The sequence below is a fragment of the Halichoerus grypus genome, chromosome 13 (assembly GCF_964656455.1).
Source record: "Halichoerus grypus chromosome 13, mHalGry1.hap1.1, whole genome shotgun sequence".
NCBI lineage: Eukaryota > Metazoa > Chordata > Mammalia > Carnivora > Phocidae > Halichoerus > Halichoerus grypus.
In genome coordinates, this window is record NC_135724.1 from 36,772,986 (window position 1) to 36,799,258 (window position 26,273).

Genomic DNA, 26,273 nt, shown 5'->3' on the forward strand with positions numbered 1-26,273 from the left:
TTGGAAATAGGTATAATTATGATTGTCCTTTGGAATTATTAGGGAAATTATAAATATCCAGCTACTGTTGGCATCTAGTAGGTACTCACTAAAATGTGATGATTATTCTGAGAAGTAATAACATACTATAGTGTCTTTCCTGCTTTCCATGATCCAGAAGCACTATTTATTATCCCTGATGTTGACCCTAATATTATTTCTAAAGGTTGAGTTGATTTTCGTGATTCTTAAATTTTCTATTTCCTATCTTGAAAAAATCCTGAATCATCTATTAATATATTGTTTATATGGAAGCTCCCTTTTAGTCACTTTACAGTGCTACAGTCTCTGGCAATTGGTCTTTGAAAACCTGCCTTTTTGTTCTAAGCACATTTTTCCCCTGTGTAACATTAGCATTGTCCATCTCAGGAGTCCCCTGAAGAATCAGAATTCAGAAGGAATCTCTTAGACACAGACTTCATTCCCTCCCTGACTCAACTGGGGCAGCATTTTCGGACAGTCTCTGCCCAGAATGTCAGGAAAAGCTGCAGGCCTGGCCTACCATGCTCCAAAAGAACAAGAAGGACTTATAATTGTGAAGGTTGAAGAAGAGAATTATGTTTGGGGGCGGGACCTTGGCCTTCAGGGAGACCCCTGCAGCCCAGAGACCTTCCGCCAGCGTTTCAGGCGGTTTGGCTGCTCTGATTCCGCGGGGCCCCGGGAAGCCCTGAGCCGGCTCCGGGAGCTTTGCCATCAGTGGCTGAGGCCGGAGGTGAACTCCAAGGAGCAGATCCTGGAGCTGCTGGTGCTGGAGCAGTTTCTGAGCATCCTGCCTGAGGAGCTGCAGGCCTGGCTGCGAGAGCACCAGCCCGAGAACGGAGAGGAAGCCGTGACCCTGTTGGAAGAGCTGGAGAAAGAGCTTGATGAGCCAAGGAAACAGGTAAGAAGTAGGTGATGTGTTTGCTTGTTTTACCAATTATAAGTTAATGGGGAAGCCATTATGAGTCACCTTGACGTCGCAGCTATCAGAGAGTTATAAAATTTTTGTCTTTTGGGCTATTATTTGTCCACTGGGATCAAGGCACTAGGGCTTTTAGGCCTGTTGTTTTCTACCTAATCATCTGAATGAGTTTCTGGCTCTAGCTGTCTTGCCCCGTTGTTCTAGGGTTTTTTTTCTTCTGTATCCTCAGAATCATAGTGCTGGTACTTGATTACTCCTAGGACACAGCTCATGGCCAAGGAATGATCTGGAAGGAAATGACATCCATAGGAGCACTGAAGGCTCTGAGTATACAGCTCCAGCCCTTGGAGAACCAGGGCAAGAGTGAGACTCAGGAGTCCCAGACTTCCCATGAGAGAGGTGAGGAGTTGCAGCCCATTCGGGGTTGAGTATGATGGTAGGGCTATCAGCTGTGGCATAGCACATTTTCTTAATGACGGTCACTTGTGGCCGTCATTAAGCAGAGTGGAAAGGCCCCCTTCTTGCCTTGAAATATCCTTCCATTGGCTATTCCTAGAATCTGAAATTCCAATATAATTTCTAACTTTGGGTTAAGGATTAAGGTCTTTAATAAAATTCTCTAATACCCATAATATTCAAAGACCAATATACTGTTGTTGGTTTTTTTTTTTAATATTATGGTCCACTGGCAAGGCAGTCCCTAAGATGGAGATGAATAATGTATCAGTAACAGAAACTGCATAGTAACTTGAACAGGGAAGTTCAATATTAAGAATTACTGACTATAATGGGGTTGATTACTAAGTGGTAAAGAAAGAAACAACACTAAAGAATATAGGAATAACACATGTAGGGAATCTTTAGGGCTGAGGCAGAGCATCCAAGGAAGACACAAATCTGTAAGAGTACCACATCTTCCTGGACTAAGCATCTCACTGCCTCTGATTCCATCTGCATCCCATCTCTCTGGTCATCTTAGCACATTTCTCTGGACATCTTCAGTTTCTCCACATTCATTTGAAGTACAGGGATCAAAAAAAACACCTCTAATGAGGATCTGATTAATTTAAAATATACGATAGATTCATTTCGCAACTCTTGCGGGTTGTCATCCATGTTTTTGTTCCCTCCCAGTGGCACATTACTGTTGTGAACTGATAAATCTCATTGTGCTCATTTCTTTTTAGTCTTAGGGGTCTTGGTTAGACCTGCCTCTGAAGAATTAATGTAGAGCATTTCACACCCCAGGAAGGGAAGAGATGAAGCCATGATGTGGTCTTGGGTAAAACCTAGCCTTGGCTTAATCTCTTAACCCCTGCCCCTCCCCCTTGAGCACTGCTGAGTTGTCCCTTCTTAAAGCGGTGGGGGGTGAGGCAGTGAGGGTGTAAATAACATCCTGGGCCAGATGGTTCTCTTCAGCCAGGGCAACTCTCCAGAGGAGGGGCCGCTGTGGCTTTAGGAGCCAACACTCACAGCAGCTGAGGGAAGGAGGCACCATATTCATAAAGCAGGTCTGGATGGGCAGTGCAGCAGCATCCACATAACATCAAGGCTAAAAGCATGTTTGTTAATGTGCGGTTAAAGCCACGTCCCTAGTTAAAAGGCTTTTAGGTAGGGGACCTAGGGGAAAACTGCAGGCCTTGATGTTGGGCATCTTTGAATCCTGGCTCTTCCAATTATGAAGTCTATGGCCTTACATAGGTAATGTTGCCTCTCTGAGCCTTCGTTTCTTGATCTGTAAAATACATTCAAGTTTAGAGGACTTCTAGGAGGATGAAAGTACATGAACAGTTTTTCAGATTTCCCCCCTCAAAATAATTCAGGTTTCCCCAGCCATCATCTAGTAGTCTCCTTCTGAGTTACTAAAAATCTAGAAACTAGAGGGGCTGGTTGTGAGAGCTCAAAGTTTGGCTCCAGGTGGTCACATCTGCCTCTTGTTTCCATCTGCCTTTGACCATTTGCACATAAAATAGTGAACATATAAGACTTCACCTGATCCCAGAATGAGTCAGGAAACCACAATATTCCTTTTCTTATGCTCTGTGTGTCTTATTCTATTTGCTTATAATTGTTTGATCTACTTAGAACCTACCAGAACCTGCAATTGCCATAATGCATTCTAGTTCTGCTTCTGTACCTCTACTCAGTTCTAATCCTGAAAGCATTTCCTAGTCATATATTCTGCTCTCCTTCTTTTCTAGGAGCACCACTTATTCAGGTTTCTTAGACCTCTTTCAACACTCCCTATCATCTCTTTTCCTTTCCCTCATTATCAAAAATCCTCTAACCCAGGATTGTCTCCTAGCTTCCTGGTCTCTCACTGCTCCTCCTATTTATCACCATCTCCTCTAACTGATGTCTTTCCCTGCTCACCATCTCTCCTCTCCAGTGCTGCGTCTCCCTTACTCTCTGAGGATGCCACCTCACCACTCCAGGCCACTTCTCTAAATTCGAGATTGGGAAGCTAGTTCTTAAGAGTTTTCCTCCTAATAGGTGAATATCTATTTCATTTGGGTTACTCTCAATTCCTGTTATAATAGATTCCTTCCTTCCAACATGGGGATCGAATGACACCAGTATTTCTATTCACATTTTTAGATCGCAAGCTGGCGGCTGAGAAAGTATTAACAACAAAGCAAGAAATTATGGAATGTGTAGCATCAGCGGCCATGATATCCCCAGGAAGACTCCCTGAGGAAACTCCTTCAGGACAGATGGTTGAAGAAGCTTTGGGAGGTCTGGACAACTTTGAGAAGCCAAAAGGAACTGCTGCAAGGAGCAAAATGAGTCCACTCCCTTCCCAGGAAAGACATCTTAGTCTGGCTACCTTCAACAAGAAAATCTCCACTGAAGAGTGTGTCCTTGAGTGTAACAAGAGTGAAAGGAATCTCAGTGTGAATTCAAAGGTCTTGACACGACAGAGAGTTCATGCTGGAGGAAAGGTCTACGAGTGCTTGGACTGTGGGAAAGCCTTTTGCCAGAGCTCAAAGCTGATTAGACATCAGAGAATTCACACTGGAGAGAGGCCTTATGCGTGTAAAGAGTGTGGCAAAGCTTTTAGTTTGAGCTCGGACCTTGTTAGACATCAGAGGATTCATAGTGGTGAAAAACCCTATGAATGTTGTGAATGTGGAAAAGCTTTCCGGGGCAGCTCAGAGCTCATTAGACATCGGAGAATTCACACCGGAGAGAAACCCTATGAATGTGGCGAATGTGGGAAAGCCTTCAGCCGAAGCTCAGCCCTCATTCAGCACAAGAAAATTCACACTGGAGACAAAGGCTATGAGTGTACTGAATGTGGTAAGGCTTTTGGTAGAAGCTCTGTCCTTATTGAACATCAAAGAATTCACACTGGAGAAAAACCTTATGAGTGTAACGAATGTGGAAAATCCTTCAATCAGAGCTCAGCCCTCACGCAGCACCAGAGAATCCACACTGGGGAGAAGCCTTATGAGTGTAGCGAATGTAGGAAAACGTTTAGGCACAGGTCAGGCCTTATGCAGCACCAGAGAACTCACACCAGAGTTTAACTCTTGGGTAAGGATTGTACAATTGTGTAATACCAGGGATTCACTTCGGTGGTGAGATTCCCACCAAAGTGAGAAGTTTCCCGAGAGCAGGGTTTCTGTCCTTCCAGTCTAAGTCAGTACTTCCTGTACAAGGAGATCCACACAAAGGTGGTTGTTGATGTGTTGAATGGGCGCCTTCACAGTAAAGCCAGGTTTGGGGCAAAGATCCTGAAAGAACGCCTTATAAGATGCACTGCGAGGTGGTGCCTCCCAGGGCAAGGATCTCTGTCCAGCAAGAACAGCATGCATGTGGCTGTTGGAGGCATATGCTGAGAGTTACTTGGTTCTCTGAAGTGTTCAATTATGAGGTTGTGAAATGTTGAATTACGCTCTGGATCCGTTTATAGTTCACTCTGCCCCCTTGCCAGTTCTCTTCTCAGCCCTGAGCTTCCTGAGGTCAGTTGAGGTCTGTCTATTGTGCATCTGCTATATGCCAGTCATCAGGGGCAGACATAGCCATTGCCCTCCCAGAGTTAAGGGCTAATGGGATACATATATATTTATTAAGCAGGTAATTACAGTAAAGTGTGATAAGTAGAATAATCTAGGATTCTGTCAAAATACGTGGCAGGGCCACCTAACCTGGTCTACAAGACACTAAAGGCTTCTTGGATGTGATGAAATCTCTTGGGGGATAAAGGGTGGGTATAAGCCAGGTCAAGGCAAGAGGGAAGAGAACATTATAGACAGAGATTGTTACAGCACATACAAAGGCATGGAGAGAGGATCTACAGATGTCTCTTCATCAGGACTCCTCCAGCAGGAATTTGTTCATGTAGACTGGTTCAGAAGCCAGGACTTGTGTTGGTTCCTCACTTCCTGTTTATAATCAGTGAGTTGGATAGCCTATCCCAGATCCAGAGTTACTTAAGAGACCTTGAGGGACTCAGGACAATTATTGTGATGGTAGACTTTGGTGCATCGTATGGAAAAAAGCATGTAGGTACACCAAGGAAGGAAAACATATTGGAGGCTAGAGGGACAGTGTTGGTGTCCCATAACCCTAGGGCTCAGGAAATGGGAAGCTGACAGGAGCATAGGAGTGGGAGGTCTGCCTTCCCAGGATCCACTATTCCTCATTTCCTGTCTCCTCCCCTTATCATCAGGCTCAAAGATACTAAGCTACTTGAAGGCAATGAATACTTATTGAATTACCCCCTTAGATTACTCAAAACTCTACTTCTAATTAACCCACCATTAATTGCTGAAGGCAATTCATATGTAAGAGAAGGTTTGATTTCCCTTCCGAATACTGTCTCTTTTGAATCAAAGCTGTTGTGGGTTGTCTGTTGGTGATCAAAGCTGTTGTGGGTAATAGGGGAGGTGAAGTTGGGCGTGGCAGGGGGGGCAGTCTCTGTATCCATAGGTTGGAGGATTTTCATTGAGTGAGGTCAGTCGGAATTCTGGAGAGACCCTTCAAATGGATGAAGTTGCCTTTTCCTCTAGGTGACAATCGGATGATTTCATGTTTTTAATTTTATTCAATAGTTTTTTTTTTTCCAGGTTGTGAATTAATTGTAAATGTTGGTAATACAGAAAATGAGAAAGTACAAGTCATCCTCAATCCCACCACCCACAAAAACATTGTTAATATTTTGCAGTTCTATTATTTTTTTCTTTCCCCAACGCAGGTATTTTTTGGCAAAAATCATGTTTGGTAAATCATTTTTAGTAACTGATTTTAACATTTATACTTTGACTATATACTTAAACTGTTTAGTATTAGAATGTAATACAAGATGTATTATAATAAAATTTGAATCTTAAGCTTTGCTTTGAAATGATTTTTCAGGAATAGGGAGCCTAGTAACACAAGTGGAGGTGTACTGGGAGAAAGCGGGAGGGAATTGTGGCAAGAAATCAGGGAGTGGGTGTGCTTGACTTTTATTTCCTGGTTCAGGTGTCTGGAAACATAGCTAGTCCCTTGGGCTACAGTTCACCAGGTGAAGTCACAGAATTTAGGGGCAGCTGGTTGAGAAATCATGGGAAGAACAAATAGCCTCTTTAAACACATACACATTGTGTCCGTGTCCCCGCCCCCCGCCCCAGGAGCAAGAGCCTCAGAGACTGCCATGGACTTGGACTTCCCCTCCTCTCTCAGCGGGTCCTCAATGGAAACATGTGCAGAAAAACCCTAAGACCCTTTAGATTTGTGATCATTAGCACCAGCTAAGAAGACAGCTGCAGATGATAAAGTTACTGAGTAGCAATGTCTGGTTCTGACCCACCAGAAAGCAGGGTCTGCCCACAGGGCTCACCCTTCTTTGCAGAAATGCTCTCCAGGTCAGTTTCTTGTACATGGGAAATAGTCTAATTGGCAATCCCTCTTACTTGGAGGATTCACTTAATGGGGCAAGAGAAGCAAAGGAATTCACAAGGGGAGCTTGGAGACACCAAGGTCAGCTTTGCTTAAATTTCCAATCTCCATCTGGACAGTTAATTGCAGTCTATGGAAATGAGGAGGGAGAAGGCAAGAGGTAGGAAAGTGATAGTAAATCACCCTGCCTAAATTGCACATCTTATTTAAAATCACCTTTGAGGGGCACCTGGGTGATTCGGTCGTTAAGCGTCTGCCTTCGGCTCAGGTCATGATCCCAGGATCCTGGGATCAAGCCCCGCATCCGGCTCCCTGCTCGGCGGGAAGCCTGCTTCTCCCTCTCCCACTCCCCCTGCTTGTGTTCCCTCTCTCGCTGTGTCTCTCTCTGTCAAATAAATAAGTAAAATCTTTTAAAAAAATTAAAAAATAAATAAAATCACCTTTGACATCTACCTTATATTGGTGCCTGTTCTTTCATAAACACAAAGAACGTTGAAGCTTCAACTATAAAACGTCATCTACTTCAGCTCCTTTAAGCTGAGGGTGGAGTTGTAAGGGGACTTGCTTATGGCTGCAGAATTCATGGAAAAGCACTAACACGAACAAAGGGCTCTACTTCAAGGTTATTGCTTTCCTCAACTACAGAAATCCTTCATGCAAATAACTTGTATTTGCACAGAGATAATTTGCAGGACTTTTCTGTACACTAGTGTGAGATGGTTGTGTCTGTCACTGTCACTTAACAATGAGGAAGTCATGGGTCAGACGGTCAGAATTAACAAGTTAGATAACCTCCTAGGACTTGGGAGGGACAGAGATGCTACAGAAAGCATGTGCTTTTCTTAGTATTTCTTGACTATCCTGGGCGCTCACTCCTTTTACCCTTTTTTCCTCTAAGGTTACAAGTATTTATTGTAGGAAAGTTTGGAAGACAAAAATCACAAGAAAAAATTAAATCACCTATAATTTTATCACCCAGAGATAGCCAGTGTAGCACTGAGATTACATTATTTCCAGGATTTTTAATGCATAAATATATTTTTACATGGAGTCATACTGTACATGTTCTATTTTTACTTATGATATGCTGTCATTTCTTTTGACATCAACATCACTTTTTTAACAGCGTTTTAAGACTTTGTATACATTCATGATGTTTTCTGAAGCATACATTTCCAGGTAGAATTTTAAAGTCAAAAGGCAATGCTTAAGGCTTCTGGTATTGATTGCCAGAGATCCGACCTATTCACAGCTCACCAGCAGCATTGGAGTCCCAATGTCCCTGAATCTTCGTTTTATGAGGGGGAAAAAAAGTGCTGTCTCAACTCTCGCTTTAATACACATTTTTAATTCTAGCAAGGCTGACTGTCTGTCACCCATTGGCATTTGTTCTTTTGTGATTTGCTTACTTAGGTACAATTTTTTCTACTGGGACTTTTTCATGGGGAGATACTATCGAGAAGTGGCTCCACAGAAGGGTTTTGTTTTCCTATTGCCTGGGTTCGAAGTCTGGCCTGACCACTTTTTAGCTATATGATATTGACTAAGCCATGATCCTAAGCCTTCATTTCCTCATCTGCAAAATATGCGCTGTCAGAGAAACAACAAATATATACAAAGCCCTCAGCAAAGTACCTAGTATGTTTCTTATGGATTTGTTAAGAACGCTCTATAAAGAATCTCCCCTTTTGTAATATATGTTGTATCAATTCCTACTTAACAACTGTCCTACCCTTTTCAGTTTGAGTCTTTATCTTGGGAAATAGAAGAGCTGAATATGAATAGCTCTTACCATGTTACTTTGTTATCCTATCCCTTTCTTCACATTCTCTCCCCAAGCATAGGGATTCAGCCTACCAGCCATTCTTAAGGTTAGTATCTGCTTATCTATGTATGTCCCAACAAGCACATTCTCTACTTATCCTCATGAAAACTCTTCTTTTCCTAAGCTCAGGATTCTAGATTCCCATAGATTTCTATTTTTGGCAAGGTGTTAGAACTCTGACCTGTCAGGTATTTTTGAATAACAGGTTTTTCTGTTGCTGACTAACCTATATCCCTTCCTGCATTGCACTGAGAAGCACCAGTCTAGAGATACTTTTCCTGCTGGGTCTCTCAGAAGAGGGTAGTCTCTGATGGACCAGGACTGTTACTTTTTGTTGCCACTTCCCTTTAGCAAGGTCTTTAAAATTCACATGACTGTGAAATACTGCTGATAAAAGGCAAAACTGAACACATGTGAGGTGCCTGGAGAATAAGTCACAGACCCAGCAACTGAAATTACTTTTTAGCACCTGAGCCCAAGGGAGTGCACTAGAACTGTGGGGGTACAGCCCCAGAAACAAATGTGGAAGCCAGAGCAGCTTCTGACCCAGAGCCTTGTGAGTGAGCAGGAAGCGGACAACAGCTCTGATAGTCTCAAGAACCAAAGGAGTCCTTCTGTTTAGGAAAAGGAAGATTCAGAACTCTAACAGGTGCTTAACCCGCTAGGCTGGGCTCTTTCTAACCACCCCGCCTCCCTCCCCCCCAACCAGGTCTAGCTGAGCCTAGGCAAGGAAACTAGTTATTAACCCTTTCCCCCAGCTCACACCAGACCAAGACAAAGCTCTGCTCTACCCTGTAGTCCAAGAACTCCAGGTTTTGTCTAATAACAGAAGCTTCTCCACCGGCTCTTTCTTTGCTACATCCATGCTTCTCTTACAGACAGGACTCCACTTCAAAAGCAACTCAACAGGAATACTCCACACAAAATGGCCTTTTCTCAGACATGCCAGACATTCTTCCTGACCTTTGTCTGTTCCCTCTACTGGGAATATTGTTCCCCGGCCTGTCTGCCTACTTACCTGGCTAACTCCTGTTCACCCTTCAGTTCATTTTTCTCAGAAACTTTCCCTGATCCAAGGTTGGGTCAGGTACTCCTTAATGTCACAGAGCCCTGATATGCCATAATGGCGGTTTGCCTTGCCCATTCAACTGCAGAGACGGTCTTATTTCCCATCGTATTCCTAGTGCCTGACACAACACAGGCCCTCAAAAAATAATTGTTGGATAAATTAATTTGTATTCTTTCCACTACCTCATTTCTGGACCGCCCTGGGCTCAACACATTATCGATGAACTGTCTCCCCATCTGTCTTGCTGCCCTGTCACTGTTCTTAATTGGCCAGTAAAATTTTGTATTCCTGAGACAAAATGTCCCTCATACTGTCCACACCATACCCCAAACCTGGCATGTGGACAATCAGATGCAGGGACAGCCCGGGTTGCTGTACCCCCTTCATGACATTCTCATGGAAAATGAGGTTTCAATGTTATATTCCCATTTTTCTTATTTCCTGAGTATTCCTAATGGTAAGAGAAAAGCTGGAAGCAGTGATTCTTCCATCTGCTGTTCTGATTAGTCCTAGGAAAAGCTTTCAAGGGACAATTTGCATTAGCATTGGGAAGTGCTGCTTAGTTAAGTCAGAATGACTCCAGACCTGGTAGTTTACCAGCCTGGAGTCTTGTTCCAAAGTAAACCCTTTCAACTAACAAAGATAAAAATCTGACCGAAATATTTACAACATTCACTGTATTCACAAATTTACAGTGTGGACCCTCTGGTGGCGCATGAGGACTGATCTGTGCCTGAAAGCCTTCCCACATTCGTTACATACGTAAGCTTCATCCCCAGAATGGATTCTCTGATGCTGAACAAGGGCTGAGCTCCTTTTGAAGGTTTTGCCACATTCATTACACTGATAAGGTTCCTCTCCGCTATGAATTCTCTGATGTCTGATGAGGTTTGAGCTCAAACTGAAAGCTTTTCCACACTCATTACATTCATAGGGCTTCTCTCCACTATGTATTCTCTGATGGGTTATCAGCTCTGAACTCTGCCTGAAAGCTTTTCCACATTCATTACACTCATAAGGTCTCTCTCCTGTATGAATTCGCTGGTGTCTAATAAGCTTTGAGCTTTGGCTAAAGGTTTTCCCACACTCATTACACTCATAGGGTTTCTCGCCAGTGTGAATTCTTTGATGTATAATGAGATACGAACTTTGACTGAATGCTTTGCCACATTCATTACACTTACAAGCTTTCTCCCCAGTATGAATTTTGCGATGTCTAATGAGGGCTGAGCTCTGATTGAAGGCTTTCCCACATTCACTACATTCATATGCTTTCTCACCACTGTGAATTCTCTGATGAATGATCAGGTAGGACCTCAAACTAAAAGCCTTCCCACACTGGTTACACTTATAGGGCTTTTCTCCAGTATGGATTCTCTGATGTTGTGTTAGAGAGGAATGCTGTTTGAAGCTGTGGCCACATACATCACATCTATAAGGTCTCTCTTCTGTAGGAACTTTCTGGTAAGTTATAGAGTTTGTACTTAGAATCAAGCTGCTTTGAGGCTCATGATGGTCTCTCTTTCCCAGAGATTTGTGTGTGAAGATTACTTGACTAAAATTGCCCTCTTGGGAAGGGGATCTTCTTAATTTCTCCCCTGTAGCACTTTCTTGTTGCCACTCTAAATCGCTGCTGTGTTCACTAACTCCTCCAGGTGAAGGTTTCTGGGGACGTCCTTGTGATTTTTCTCCTGAAATGTCCTTCTTGGTCGCTGATTCACTGTTCTCACAATCTGAAATGATAACAGCAAAAACAGACGGTTTTATTTTGCTAGTCACTCTCGGTACCCACCATGTGAGAGAAAACACAGGCTTCTACCCACAAAAGAGGTCACGGTCCACACACATCTTTCTTTAATTGCCCATACTGGTCCCTCCGACTTTCTAATATGAAGGCCTACATCTACAGTTTGAGGTTTATTCTTTCCTGCTTCCTCTGAAACTTCGCTTGATCAATTAGCTACTATTCCTTTCCTATTATTTTCACCCTCTTTCTCTGCTGACTCATGTTCACCAGCATTTAAATAAGACCAAATTTCTCATCTGTTTCACATCAAGCTCCTTTCCTCCACTTCTCCTTTACACAACCTCACTTCCATTCAAAACTTTTTTTTTTTTTAGATTTTATTTATTTATTTGTCAGAGAGAGACATAGCGAGAGAGGGAACACAAGCAGGGGGAGTGGGAGAGGGAGAAGCAGGCCTCCTGCATAGCAGAGAGCCTGATGTGGGGCTCAATCCCAGAACCCAAAGGGGTTCAGAGAGCTTCCACGATGGTGAATGCATCCAAGGGCCACAACAGTGGTGAACCTCTAACCTCACGGGAACAGAAGCTCCTGTGCTTGGGACCCTTCTGGATCTTGCTCTATGTACCTCTTCATCTGGCTGTTCACTTGTGTCCTTTACAAACTGGTAAGAATAAGCAAGGTGCTTCCCGGAGTTCTGTGAGCTATTACAGCAAACTATGAAATCTAAGGAGGTGGTCACGGAATGTCAGATTTGCAGCCAAATCGGACAGAAGTGTGGGTGACCTGGGGATTCATTACATGCGACTGGCATCTGAAGTGGGGGGTGGGGAGGGAGGCACTCTTGTGGGACCAAAACTTTAACCTGTGGGATCTTCGCTAATTCTGGGCAATTAGGCTCAAAATTAGTGTTACTTAAGGTGAGGGAAAATCCCACACATCCAGTGTCAGAAGTGCTGTGAGTAGAAAAAACAGTTTTTCCCTTTAGGATGGGACACTCTTCCTCCCACCTATTTACCTGGTTTTCTCTTCACTCACAGTTCAAATCTTAGTTTAGGTGTCTTAGTTTGGGTGTCTCCTCCTCCAAGAAGTACTCCTTGAACCTCTAAGGTTGGGTTAGGTGTGTTCATGTGTCCCCATAGTACCTAGGGCCTACTTTTTTTCTGTAATTTATTATACTATATTGCCATTGCCCTTTTGCTTGTCCACCACCCCATCTAGATGTCAAAGTTCCTTGAAGGTAGAGACCCAGTGCCTACCACAGTACCAGACACGTGTTAGCACCCTATTAAGTTATACAATCAAGGAGTAAGTGAAGAGATGACAGGGAAACTGAAACACGAAGGGCTGACTGCACTTCCTGAGGGTTGCTGAATACAAAGCTGCTAAAGTGGGTACCTCTGGTCTAGAGTAAGACAAGTGAGAGGCTCAGGTGTGGCATGTTTGTAAAATGTAATTAATTCTGTATCCTCAAAACCAGAGGCCTGATAACAGTTCCCAGATGAGTTTCTACTTTCTTACCATTCTGGGGGGAAAGGCAAGGTTCCCAGGGTTTCAGCTGTGTCTTTAAAGGCTGGAGTTGGATGTTTGTTAACTCTTGGGATGTTCCAAGACCTGTCAAATCCTTCCATGGTACTGCTGGTCCCTGAAATCAGTAAAAGATGGTTAGCTTTGTGAAAAACTCCCCAGGGAAAATGCCTAGTAAAAATTTCAAAGAGGGAAACGACATCTCCAGGATGAGCGACAGGGAAAAAAAGAACTATTTAAGGACAGAGACAGGTACGGCCATAGTAGTCACTGCAGGGTGTGGTGCCGTAGAGACATTTTTCCATTCCACTGCTGTGAGGATGCACAGGCTCCCGTCGGTACATTTCTCTTCCCACAACATATCACATCTCCCTGTTCCCACCTGCTGCTGCCCTGGATCATCAAATTCCCTCTCCAAATCCTCCAACAGGGTCACAGCTTCCTCGCCGCTTTTTGGACTATGTTGCTGAACCCAAATCTGCAGCTCCTCAGGCAGGATGCTCAGAAACTGCTCGAGCACCAGCAGCTCCAGGATCTGCTCCTTGGTGTGCAACTCTGGCCTCAGCCACTGATGGCAAAGCTCCTGGAGTCGGCCCAGAGCTTCCCGGGGCCCAGGTGTCTCCTGGTAGCAAAACTTTCTGAATTGCTGGCGGAACAATTCTTGGCAGGATCTGATGCTCCCACTCTGCTTACATTTCTGACCCCAGGAGAGGCTTTCTTCTACTTTCACTAGTATTAGTTCTTGATCCTGAGGACTCTGAGGTACCGAGGTTGAAACTGCTCTGGATTCCACAGCCATTCTGGCCTAAACAGTGGAGCAAAAAGCTCACTATGACTGGGTACAGTATTTCAGAGTTTCTTTGAGTACGCTCTTCTTTCCTGAAAGATAGAAAAGCACTGTTAACTTATAGCAGTGAAAAAAAAATCTTTTAAGAACTTATAATAAAGGTCATCCAGTAATGTGTTGAAAGGAAACAAGTTTGAGACTCTAACTAAAATAATAATCAAGTGACAAACTAAAGATCATTCACCCCATTTATCACCCATTTAGAATTTCTGCCACTAATGCATAAATTATTTTAGAAGCAAAAGAATGCAATATTACCATGAATTACATAATGAGAAATTTCCTTTTCAATTCTTTCAATCCTGATGGTATCAAGGAGAAAAAAATGTCTTTAACTTATCTGTAAAACTTGCAGAACTCCCTTTTCAATAAAGTATAAGCCTCAGACTTCTTAAGGGTAACAGTATCTAGCTAGGATTTAGTAATGCTGACTTTTAAAAATTTATTTTTAGGGGCGCCTGGGTGGCTCAGTTGGTTAAGCATCTGCCTTCGGCTCAGGTCATGATCCCAGAGTCCTGGGATCGAGCCCGGTATCGGGCTCCCTGCTCAGCAGAGAGCCTGCTTCTCCCTCTCCCTCTGCTTGTGCTCTCTCTACCAAATAAATAAATAATGTCTTTAAAAATTAAATAAATAGGGGCGCCTGGGTGGCTCAGTGGGTTAAGCACCTGCCTTCGGCTCAGATCATGATCCCAGGGTCCTGGGATCAAGCCCTGCATCGGGCTCCCTGCTCAGCGGAAGCCTGCTTCTCCCTCTCACACTCCCCCTGCTTGTGTTCCCTCTCTCGCTGTCTCTCTCGCTGTCAAATAAATAAAATCTTAAAAAAATAAAAAAATAAAATAAAATATAAAAATTAAATAAATAATAAAAATATATTTGTAGTTACCTTCCATCTATGGCAAATGATGTTGATTTTCATTTGCGGGAGTAACATTTTAAAAACTTCATGTTAAATGAGTTGATTTAAATAAAAACACTTTTCTTATAATTGCCATTTGATCAAATTTAGTTTTCAATGCATTTCTTCAACAAGCACTGAGGCACTTACCATGGGCTCTGTCGTGAGCCAGGCATAAGACAAAGGTTTTTTGTTTGTGAGTAAATTAAACTACAGAGGAATTAACCAAGAAGTGTTTGTTAAATGCTTACTGTGTGCTGAAAAACATGTCCGTTATCATAGAAACACGAAAACAGCAAAAAGGTTAATCTCAGTTCTCAAGCTTAGAATATAGGGGAGTGAACAGTATTTTTTTTCTTGTAAAGATTTTATTTAACAGAGAGAGCGCGAGCAGGAGCACAAGCAGGGGGAGTGGGAGAGGGAGAAGCAGGCTTCCCGCCCAGCAGGGAGCCCAATGTGGGGCTCGATCCCAAGACCCTGCGATCATGACCTGAGCCGAACGCAGACGCTTAACGACTGAGCCACCCAGGCGCCTCAGTAAACATTTTTTAGAGTGAAATATGGCAACAAATAATTATGTGTTAAATTGTGTGGCAGAGCTCACACATGACCTGATTGTAGGATGGGTGATTATCGACAGGAGGGTATGCCCTTGAAAACAGCAGGACAGATCAATACAATTTGATCCTAACACTAAACTTTAGAGATTAGAATATTTAGGCTAATATTTAGGTTTATTAAGCCAGCCCGGCCGCATTAGCCTATTTTTATAGCCCGGTTAAACTACAGCATTTGCGAAGTCACAGAGTGGGGGAGCAACTGTCCTTTCCGCTGGAAAGCACGGGCTTGAGCTGGCCTCCTCTGGCTCCCCAGGACGCTCGGAACCGCCGCCCGGACAAGGGGCCGCGACCCGGCGATGGGCAGGCCCGGGAAGCAGGGCTCCTTCACCTCGCGCCCGCCGCCCGGGCCGCGCGCCCTCCCCGCCCTCCCTCCGCTCGGGGCCCGCGTCCCTCACCGCGAAGCCCAGCAGCGCCCAGGGCGCAAGCCGCCGACTCGGAGCGGCGAGCCACAAAGACCGGAAGTGCGCTCCCGCGGCCTTCCGCTCGCGCGTCCTCGGGAGCCTCCGTGCGCCCCGCCCCGTGCTCACAGGCAGCCAATCGGCGCCGCGGATCCTTCGTTCCCACCGCCTTCCCTCTCTGGCGTCCAGCCCCGCCGAGCGCCGAGGCCCCGGCGAGGGTGAGCTGGGAGGCGGGCGCCCTTGGGAGAGGTCGTCCCACCCTGGAGGGCGGCGCCCCCCGCCTTGGCTGCCTCCTAGCGTGGCCGCCTCCTAGCGTGGCCGCCTCCTAGCGTGGCCGCCTCCGCTGGCACCCGCCTCCCGCACACCACTCCCTATCATCTCACCTGCAGTTTCCCAGGAAAGTATTAAGATTTTCCTGTAATTGTAGTGAGTTTCCAGTACCTCCGGCAAAAGTAAACGCGTCTTCTGTTGCTCTTCCGTGTGCATACCGTTTCAGCCTTACAAGAGCTCTGTGCTAGCTCTGTTACGCCACTGTCCGGCCGTAGACACCACTGCCCGAAGTCAAGCCCCCGTCGTTCAAGGAAACTCTGGTGTCCCAGGCTGCGACTCTAACGAGGGGTGTTCCCATTTTTCACCGGAACCTAGAAGACTTAGTGATTTTTTCTTTGGCCATCTAGTAGGTGAAAAATGGTGCTTTATGTTTTAACTTGCATTTCATTTAGATTAGGGACCTTGAGGATAAGATATTTTTTTTACGTTTATTGACCATTTATGATTTTTCAAGGAAATGGCCTTTCCCATTTTTTAACTTGAAATGTTACTATTTTCCTTTTATATTTGCGATAGGTTTTTTTACTTGCAAGGTCATCAACTCATTTGTTGCAAATACTTCCCTTTTATTTAATTATTTAAAAAATGTTAGTACAGAGGCGCCTGGGTGGCTCAGTCGATAGGCGTCTGCCTTCCGCTGTGGTCATGATCCCAGGGTCTTGGGATCGAGCCTTGCATCGGGCTCCCTGCTCCGTAGGTGGCCTGCTTCTCCCTCTCGCACTCCCCCTTCTTGTGTTCCCTGTCTCTCTCTCTCTCAAATAAATAAAATCTTTTTTAAAAAGTGTTAGTACAAGGTGATGTGTATACATGGAAACAGCTTTTTTTTTTTAATGTTTTATTTATTCATTCATGAGAGTCAGAGAGAGAGATAGAGAGAGGCAGCGGCAGAGGGAGAAGCAGGCTCCCCGCTTAGCAGGGAGCCCGATGCGGGACTCGATCCCAGGATCCTGGGATCGTGACCTGAGCCGAAGGCAGATGCTTAACCATCTGAGCCACCCAGGTGCCCCTGAAAACATCTTTTGTAAGCTAAGGCCATTAAGACACACATATTTGGGAAAAAATAATTAGCTTTCAGAGTGATTAACGAAATCTTGATCATTGTGAACCAGCTATGGTAATTTTACAAATCAAGAGAATAATATTACCGTATGTTTCAGTTATCCGTTGCTGCATAAATAAAACAGCAGGTGTTTTATTGTTCACAATTCTGTGGTCAGGAATTCAGGCAGGGCTTAGCAGAGATGACTAGCTCATGCTCTCTGAGGTGTCAGCTGCATGGCTTAACTGGGACTAGAAGGTCCAAGAAGGCTTCACTCATATTGCTGTCCTCTTGGGTGCTGCCTGTTGGCTGGAGTTACTTGATTCTCCTCTATAAAGCTTCTTTTCGTGTAGTCTCCGTCATTCAGGAGGTTAGCCTAAGCTTTCTTATATGGTGCAGGGCTTCCAATAGAGTGAAGGAGAAAGGGAACAGGCTAGTTCTCTTAAGGCCTAGGTTTGGAATTGGCATTATATTAGTTCTGCTGTATTCTATCGGCAGAAAGGCAGGACTCATGGGAAGGGGAAATAGACTCCACCTTTTGATAGGAAGAACAGCTTGAACGTAGAAAGAAATTTAGGCAGTTATCCTTGCATCCAATTTACCTCAACTTATGGTCCTAAAATGACTGAGTTTCAGATTACAGATGATATCCACAAGCAGAAGTAGGGAACACCCTTATGTTCTGCCCCTTTTTAAGACTAAGAAAAACCTCTCCCCTCAGCAGATTTCCTCTCATATCTTATTAATTAAAATTACTTCAACTGTCGATGCCTGTCACCAACAAGGGTGGTGAAGCGTCCATGATGGGCTCAGGCCAATTGAGGGTTCATATCCCAGGTGTGAGGAGGGGCAAGCCTCTCCTGAAAGACAATCTGGGGAAGGTAAACAAAATTAGGATTATGTTAAAAAGGCAGAAATGTTAAGGGCAGGGTAGGAGTGCTGACAACATTGATTCCATCTTTGGCCCTCCATCTCGTTCATGCCCTCGCAATGACCTCCCCTCGAGGCCACATGTTTCAGGCCCCGTGGAGGTTAATGCATCCCCTGACCTGAATGCAGGAAGGCTTGTTCTGATCCTCCCTAAAGTGACACACAGAGGGCACCACTTTAGATAACTAGTAAGGATGGCTGGCACACAGAGGGCACCACTTTAGTTAACTAGTAAAGATGGCTGACGGACGCACAGAAGGCACCACTTTAGATAACTAGTAAAGATGGCTGGCACACAGAAGGTTCCACTTTCACTAACTAGTAAAGATGGCTGGCGCACAGAGGGCACCACTTTAGATAACTAGTAAAGATGGCTGACGCACAGAGGGCACCACTTTAGATAACTAGTAAAGATGGCTGGCGCACAGAGGGCACCACTTTAGATAACTAGTAAAGATGGCTGGCGCACAGAGGGCACCACTTTAGATAACTAGTAAAGATGGCTGGCGCACAGAAGGCACCACTTTAGATAACTAGTAAAGATGGCTGGCGCACAGAGGGCACCACTTTCGCTAACTAGTAAAGATGGCTGGCGCACAGAGGGCACCACTTTAGATAACTAGTAAAGATGGCTGGCGCACAGAGGGCACCACTTTAGATAACTAGTAAAGATGGCTGGCGCACAGAGGGCACCATTTTAGATAACTAGTAAAGATGGCTGGCGCACAGAGGGCACCACTTTAGATAACTAGTAAAGATGGCTGGCGCACAGAGGGCACCATTTTAGATAACTAGTAAAGATGGCTGGCGCACAGAGGGCACCACTTTAGATAACTAGTAAAGATGGCTGGCGCACAGAGGGCACCATTTTAGATAACTAGTAAAGATGGCTGGCGCACAGAGGGCACCACTTTAGATAACTAGTAAAGATGGCTGGCGCACAGAAGGCACCACTTTAGATAACTAGTAAAGATGGCTGGCACACAGAAGGCACCACTTTCGCTAACTAGTAGAGCCAGAGCTGTTGCGCAGGTGGCACCACCACCTGAGACAACCACCCTGTGACCTCACCACCACGCTGCTCGCCCTCCAGAAGGTGGGGATGAAGGCCTGGATTTGGCGGAGAGTGGCTGTATCGTGCTCAGCATCTTCTGTCTGCCGGATTCTCCCTGTAAGTTACCGCGAGTAAGACTCTAAGGAGTTATGGTGTAGCTTGTGTTGTTTTCTGGTCTCTAAGTGCCTTTGGGGGCGCCTGGGTGGTGCAGTTGGTTAAGTATTCGACTCTTGGTTTCAGCTTCGGTCGTGATCTCAGGGTCCTGAGTTGGAGCTCTGTGTCAGGCTCCCTGCACTCAGCGCAGTCGGTTTTGAGATTCTCTTTTCTTTCTCTCTCAACTAAATAAATATTAAAAAAATATATTTCTGGGGCGCCTGGGTGGCTCGGATGGTTAAGCGTCTGCCTTTGGCTCAGGTCATGGTCCCAGAGTCCTGGGATCGAGCCCCATGTCTGGCTCCTGGCTCAGCAGGGAACCTGCTTCTCCCTCTCCCTCTCCCCCTGCTCATGCTCTCTTTCTCTCTGTATCTGTGTGTCTCGAATGAATAAATTTAAAAATCTTAAAAATATATATATATTTCTCAAAGTGCCTTCTCAGTTTGGAGGATACTTTACTGACCCTCTGCCTTCTAACAGGCAGAAAAAGGGGATAGGCTGATGAATGCGGAGTGTGTAATGGTAGCATCTACTTCATATAGGTAACCTGATTTACCTTATATAGGTAAGAAAGTGAGGCACTAGGAAAAAAGATTCCTGTCACTCCTTGTAAGAGGGTGTGTATATTTATTTTTATTTTTAAAATATTTTATTTGACAGAGACACAGCGAGAGAGGGAACACAAGCAGGGGGGAGTGGGAGAGGGAGAAGCAGGCTTCCCGCGGAGCAGGGAGCCCGATGCGGGGCTCGATCCCAAAACCCTGGGATCATGACCCGAGCCGAAGGCAGACACTTAACAATTGAGCCACCCAGGCGCCCCGAGAGGGTGTGTATATTTAAAATATAAACCAGTTTCTTAGTTGCAAGAGATGTAAACTGGAGATTTATGGGTAGGACTTGGTTAAAATTTCTGGTGGAAGAGTAATTCATTACTCTTAAGAGCCTTAGCCAACATTTTCCACTTACATAATGTCTTAGTCTGTTCGGGCTGCTATAACAAAAATACCATAGACTTGATGGCTTGTAAACAACAGAAATTTATTTCTCACAGTTCCACAGGGTGGGAAGTCCATGATCAAGGTGTGTAGATTCAGCCCCTGGTGAGGACCCACTTCATGAGCTTCATAAAGTCGTGATTGGTGAGTAAGGCTATTTATTCAGTGAAGTTTGTTTGAATTACTGTATCACATTCAACAGTGCTCTCTTTCAACTTCATCAGGCGAGATAAGCTCGTTGGAAGTCTCTTCACTGTAAACCACTGTTCAGTCATAAATGATAGAGAAAATGGCTTCTGATGCTTCAGGGAACTGGATCATTCCCTCGTTCTGCATATATCATTGAACACCAGTGTATGTGAAACACTGGTAAGAAAAGTGAGGGATTCAAATGAAATACCAGAAAGGCTTTCTCACTTCACTTACCACTATGAATCCTAGAGCATCAACTCCCTGAGGTTTTGGGTTTCCACATAGTCTCTCCAGGATGGCCTAGCGCCCCGGGGCTGGTCAAGTAATTAGACAAGGGACTACTGAGCTGGCTGTAATGTCTTAGCAGCCTAGGTAAGCAAACCTAAACCTAAGCTAGTGTGGATGCCTTTAAAAGCCTCAAAATTAAGAACTAGGAATTTAAGAATAGCTAATCACAAACAGCCAACTAAGCCTTCTCAAATAAGGCAACAAGTTGTAGCCAATCAAGGAATTTCTTTGAGTTGCTTCTCCATCTGTGTTGTAAGCCTCTCCCTTAGCTCCTGCTGGTGCGGTGCCCCTAGCCGTTGTTAGCCTGGTGCTGCCTCATGTGCATTGACGTTTGCTCAAAAAAACCTCCAAATGGGGCGTCTGGGTGGCTTAGTTGGTTAAGAGTCCGACTCTTGGTTTCGGCTCAGGTCATGATCCCAGGGTCATGGGATCGAGCCCCACATCAGGGTCCGTGCTCAGCGGGGAGTCTGCTTGGAGATTCTCTCCTTTTCCTCTGCCCCTCCTCCTGTTTGTGGCTGCACCCCCTCCTTTCAAATCTTAAAAAACAGAAACAACAAAAAACTTAATTTTCGGATGTGAGGGCAATCTAGCTGCAACATCTGTCTCCCCAATATTCAAGAGGGTTGAATCGGCTGATCTGGCTGGCTAGGCAGGTGTGCGCGTTCTCCCTCACCCCTCCATCTGCGTCCCTCCTGAAGCTGTGCACTTGGTCGAGGGGGATGATCTTCCCTGATAGAGGAGGACTGTTCTTGGGTCAAGGGTATATGAATAGCTGTGCTCCCCGGCTGGAACCTCCAAACAAGTTCTCAAGGTCCATCTGTAGGAGAATGTAGGGTAGTCAAGCTTCCAAGATTCCAGACCCCTCCAAATGAGGGGCTGCACGTGGCAGTCTGCCTTTAAAAACAAAACAAAGAACCCCACAAAACGTCAAAATCTTCATGTACCTCCATTTACTTTTAAATAGTTCTAAAACTAGTGATTGTAGGTATTTGAAGGGTTCAAAGATGGCAAGTGTTCAGAAAGAAAAATTTTGAATAATAGACTTTTTTAACCCAGGATTTATTTTAATTGGGTATAGTAAGAGGACAGACATGGTGGTAAGTGTCTTTAGGGGGGAAAAAAAAAGTTTGTTACAATTCCCTAGAGGATGGGAGCACTGCATGCCACACAGGGCCACGTGGGGTTACAAGAAGAATCAGACAGAGAACTGGAACGAAATTTTTTTTTTTTTTAAGTGCTGGGAAGTAGCTGGGTGGGGATGGTCCCTATTGAGCAGCAGGCGAAACGCATGGATGAGGCTTGTGGTTGGAGGGTTTGTAATAGATTTCCCAAATGCCTGATGGTGGAGGTGTTTGTAAAACAAAACAAAATAAAACCTTGGACCGTTAGTATGACTTTGTGACTCCCAAATGCCAAATCATCAGCTACAGAATGTCAGAAATACTTAGTACACCAGTATATTCTATTACTGTTAACACTGATGTCACCAGTTTAGCTTTGTATTTTTTTAGAGACAGATAATAGATGTAGTAATGGAATGAGACAGTGCTTATTTGAAGTACCTAAAACGGTAAACAAAGGCCTTATTTACCAAGTTGTTTCTCTTTGCCTCAGTGTCAAGGAAAGCCCTTGAAGTTGCTCAGGAGGTGCGTTCCTTTATCATGCCTAGCACAGAGTTAAAGCAAAGGTGGACTTTTCCTGTTTTACTTTTTTTCCCCTTCCTTTTCAGCCTAACCACAATGACCAGTCTCGTCCTAGCTCTTAATCCTGTCAGCCACTTCAGAAAGATCTTCCCTTAGGATTCTGTTCTGCTTTAGGGGTGACTCAATGAAGATATATCCTAAGATTAAGGAGGGAGGGAGAGGTGATGGCTTTCTAAATGGATGGAGTAGGAGTAATAAAATCAACAACTCAGCTAAAAGCCGAATGAAACATTTTCTAATGGTTTTGAGGGTAGGAAACGAGTCTGGAGAGAAAGCTTTTTTTATTTTTTAATATTTTAAATTTTTTTATTTTTAAGTTGTAGGACTTGGGTACTAAAAGACATTCACCTCATTTCATTATAACTGTTACTGGAATAAAGTGGACATGTTTAAAAATCTGATCTGGTTGCCTTGAGCTTATAGTATTTGCCTAAATTCTTTTGTTGTAGCAATCATTTAGAAGGAAATACAGGTTTTACTTGAATTTTTCTACAGAACAGTGAACTTACTGAATACCCATTGGGTTTTTTTTTTTTTAAAGATTTTATTTATTTATTTGAGAGACAGAGAGCACAAAGCAGGGGGAGAGGGAGAAGCAGGCCCCCGACTGAGCAGGGAGCCTGATGCGGGGCTCAATCCCAGGACCCTGGGATCTTGACCTGAGCCGAAGGCAGACGCTTAACTGACTGAGCCACCCAGGCACCCCCCCACGTTGGGTTTCTCTGACAGCACCTAATGATAAATTAAAATATTTTTTTAAGATTTATTTGAGAGAGCACGTGTGTACACACACACACAGCACCCCCCCCGCCATGGGCAGTGGGGTGGGGAAGTAGAGGGAGAGGAAGAGAAGCCGACTCCCCGCTGAGCAGGAAGCCCACCATGGGGCTCAATCCCAGGACCCCAGGATCATGACCTGAGAAGGCAGGTTGCTCAACCAACTGAGCCACCCAGGTGCCCCAAGAAATTAATCTTGTCAGGCAGCATGGTGGTAAATGACTAGTTTATATACTGCCCAATATTTAGGCCTCCTGAAGGCCAAATACATTATTTTAAAATATTTTTCAGAAGGTGCAACCTAATTTGCTTACTTTTTCTGGATTTATTTTGCTTTTAAAAATTTATATTTTGGTGATTAGGATTATACTGCTTCAGGTAATAACACTTCCCTTATAAATGGCGACTTCTTTTGGTGATATTATAAAGATCCAAGTGAATATCTATTTATGGAACTTTCTTTATGTAATCTACCAGTTAGAAATTTATGATCATGTATACAGAGGCTACAAGGTGACTTTCATCCCCCGGGAGTGGAAATGGGTACCCAAAGGGACATGTGGGGCCAGCACTTTCGGGAGGATGGGACCAGTGGGTATAGGCAGGATAACATAATGGTTAGGAGTTCAGTTTTTGGAGCAACATGGGGTCTGAATCCCTGCTCTCTCCATTATTAGCTCTGTGACCTTGTGCAAGTTTCTTATATGTTCTATTCCCCACTCGTAAAAAAAAAAATGGGGAAAGTGATAGTACCTACCTACCTCATAAAGTTATAAGTGAGTAAGTAGACTTAGAACAGCGCTTGATGAATGTGTACTGTTATTAGGGGAGGAGGGATTGTGTCAGTGACAAGAATGAGGAGGCTGGAAGAAAGAACAGTGCTGTAGGTCTGGATTTGCAGGATGGTAAGAATTATTTAGGGTCTTTGTTAAGGATATATTTCTAGGCCTTCAATTAGAACCCACCTAGGGAGGGTTCTCAGAATTTGTTTTTGACAAATACCCCAGATGATTCTTATTATCAGAATCAGGGAAACTGATGTGGTAGATAGTGTAGACTTAAGAATCAGACTGATGTGGGTTCTGATCCATTCTTGAAACAATTATGTCCAGACGTCCACATGTACCAGAGTCTTCTTCACGTGCTGGGCATACAGCAGGGACTAGAACCTACCAAAATCCCTCTTATTTTCGTCCTTCTTTATAGTCCATCTGGATTCCTATCCTAAGATGCCAACCAGGGCCTGTCGGGAGTGACTTGAATGAACTATTTAAACAATAAAAGCTCCCCCCCCACCACAAAAGCATTATGAGTTCATTAAAGAAAAAAAAAACTATACACCATTGGGAGCCTGGGTGTCTCAGTCGCCTTCAGATCAGGTCATGATCCCAGGGTCCTGGGATTGAACCCTGCACGTTGGGCCCCCTGCTCAGTGGGGAGTCTGCTTCTCCCTCTTCTTCCCCCTCCCACTCGTGGGCGCCCCCCCTCCTCTCTCTGTCTCAAATAAACCTTTTTTTTTTTTTTTTTTTTAAAGATTTTATTAGAGAGAGCAAGAGAGAAAGAGTGCGCACAAGTGGGGAGGAGAGGGAGAAGCAGGCTCCCTGACAGCAGGGAGCCCGATGTGGGACTCCATCCCAGGACCCTGGGATCATGACCTGAGCCGAAGGCAGATGCTTAACCGACTGAGCCACCCAGGCGCCCCTGTCTAAAATCTTAAAAAACAAAAACAGTATACACCGTAGCCCAGTGAGCTCATGTTGGAGAGGGAAATCCTCAGCTGCCCGGAAGGCTGTTGTTAAATTAACATTGAGTGAAAACATTTAGGGGGGAAAGTGGTTGGGGGGTGGTTTGGTGAAGATGTCCCAGTAGTTTTACCTTTAAATCGGAAATTGAGCCACTTGACAACAGAAAAGCCATTGTGACCAGGTATAGTTTGCTTGGTTTTAGGGTTTTTTGTATTTACTGTCTGATTGGTTGGTTGGTTAATAGGGTATGTCTGATGAATAGGGTGTTTTGACAAATCCCTTCAAAATTGCCCTTTGAAAGGAAAATTAGGGCAGCTGAATGTTAGTTTGCTCTTCCTCCAGAAAGACAGGATCAAACTCAGGAGAAAATGTTTTGATTGATGGCTTCTTTACATACTTACCTTTAGGGCGTACTTACCTTCGAAAATGGTTTTGTTGATCTCTTGTCAGGGGAAACCAAGAAGTACTTGACGGAGGTTTGATTGGAATTCAGTGTCACATAACCAGTGTCCTATCTGCTTGTAGGGTCCAAGCTAGAGCAGCAACTCTATTTTCAGTTTTTTTTTAAACTTTTATTTATTTAATTAATTTATTTTTTAAGATTTTATTTATTTGAGAGAGAATGGAAGAGAGAGAGCACGAGAGGGGGGAGGGTCAGAGGGAGAAGCAGACTCCCCGCCGAGCAGGGAGCCCGATGCAGGACTCGATCCTGGGACTCCAGGATCATGACCTGAGCCGAAGGCAGTCGCCTAACCAACTGAGCCACCCAGGCGCCCATTTATTTTATATTTTTAAAGATTTTATTTATTTATTTGACAGAGAGAGACAGTGAGAGAGGGAACACAAGCAGGGGGAGTGGGAGAGGGAGAAGCAGGCTTCCCACTGAGCAGGGAGCCCGATGCCGGGCTCTATCCCAGGACCCTGGGATCATGACCTGAGCCAAAGGCAGATGCTTAATGACTGAGCCACCGAGGCGCCCCTATTTATTTTTTAAAAGATTTTAAAGTAATCTCTACTTGAGTGGGGCTCACACTCACAACCCTGAGATCAAGAGTCACACACTCCACCAACTGAGCCAGCCGGGTGCCCCTTAGCTTGTTTTTTAGTAAACAAATTAAGGACCACTAGGTTTAATATTGATGTAAGAACGCTATTTAATTCTGTAAACACCAGATTGAGGATAAAATACTGTTTTCTTTGCCTGTCTTGAGTATCTGTTTTTATCTTTTGATTTGCATTTTCTGGATTTATTTCATACTAGGCATGGAGGTTTATTACTCTCTCTACTTTTGGTGCTTATGCTTTAAGTACAGTAT

The 26,273-nt window shown here is 44.4% G+C and overlaps 2 protein-coding genes across 13 annotated transcripts in view; one reads left to right on the top strand and one right to left on the bottom strand.

The window, feature by feature from the left end:
- Positions 1–6,276, top strand: part of LOC118533873 (zinc finger and SCAN domain-containing protein 30) — a 508,183-nt gene extending 501,907 nt beyond the window's left edge. For 10 of the 12 annotated variants that reach the window (XM_078060431.1, XM_078060428.1, XM_078060429.1 and 7 more), the window contains 3 exons: positions 409–919; positions 1,201–1,339; positions 3,539–6,276. In XM_078060431.1, the coding sequence (XP_077916557.1) occupies positions 512–919; positions 1,201–1,339; positions 3,539–4,470 (1,479 nt within the window). In that variant the 5' untranslated portion in view covers positions 409–511 and the 3' untranslated portion in view covers positions 4,471–6,276. Of the gene's footprint in view, positions 1–393; positions 920–1,200; positions 1,340–3,538 lie in introns of all 12 variants that reach the window. The other 2 variants (XM_036089357.2, XM_078060430.1) reach the window with 1 other exon arrangement.
- A 1,501-nt stretch (positions 6,277–7,777) lies between these two features.
- LOC118533871 (zinc finger protein 397) lies at positions 7,778–15,842 on the bottom strand. Its single transcript, XM_036089339.2, has 4 exons — positions 15,749–15,842; positions 13,374–13,870; positions 12,986–13,109; positions 7,778–11,453 (listed from the first exon to the last, which is right to left on the bottom strand). The coding sequence occupies exons 2-4, from the start codon at positions 13,788–13,790 to the stop codon at positions 10,402–10,404; spliced, it is 1,593 nt and encodes a 530-aa protein (XP_035945232.1). The 5' UTR covers positions 13,791–13,870; positions 15,749–15,842; the 3' UTR covers positions 7,778–10,401.
- Between the last annotated feature and the right edge of the window lie 10,431 nt (positions 15,843–26,273).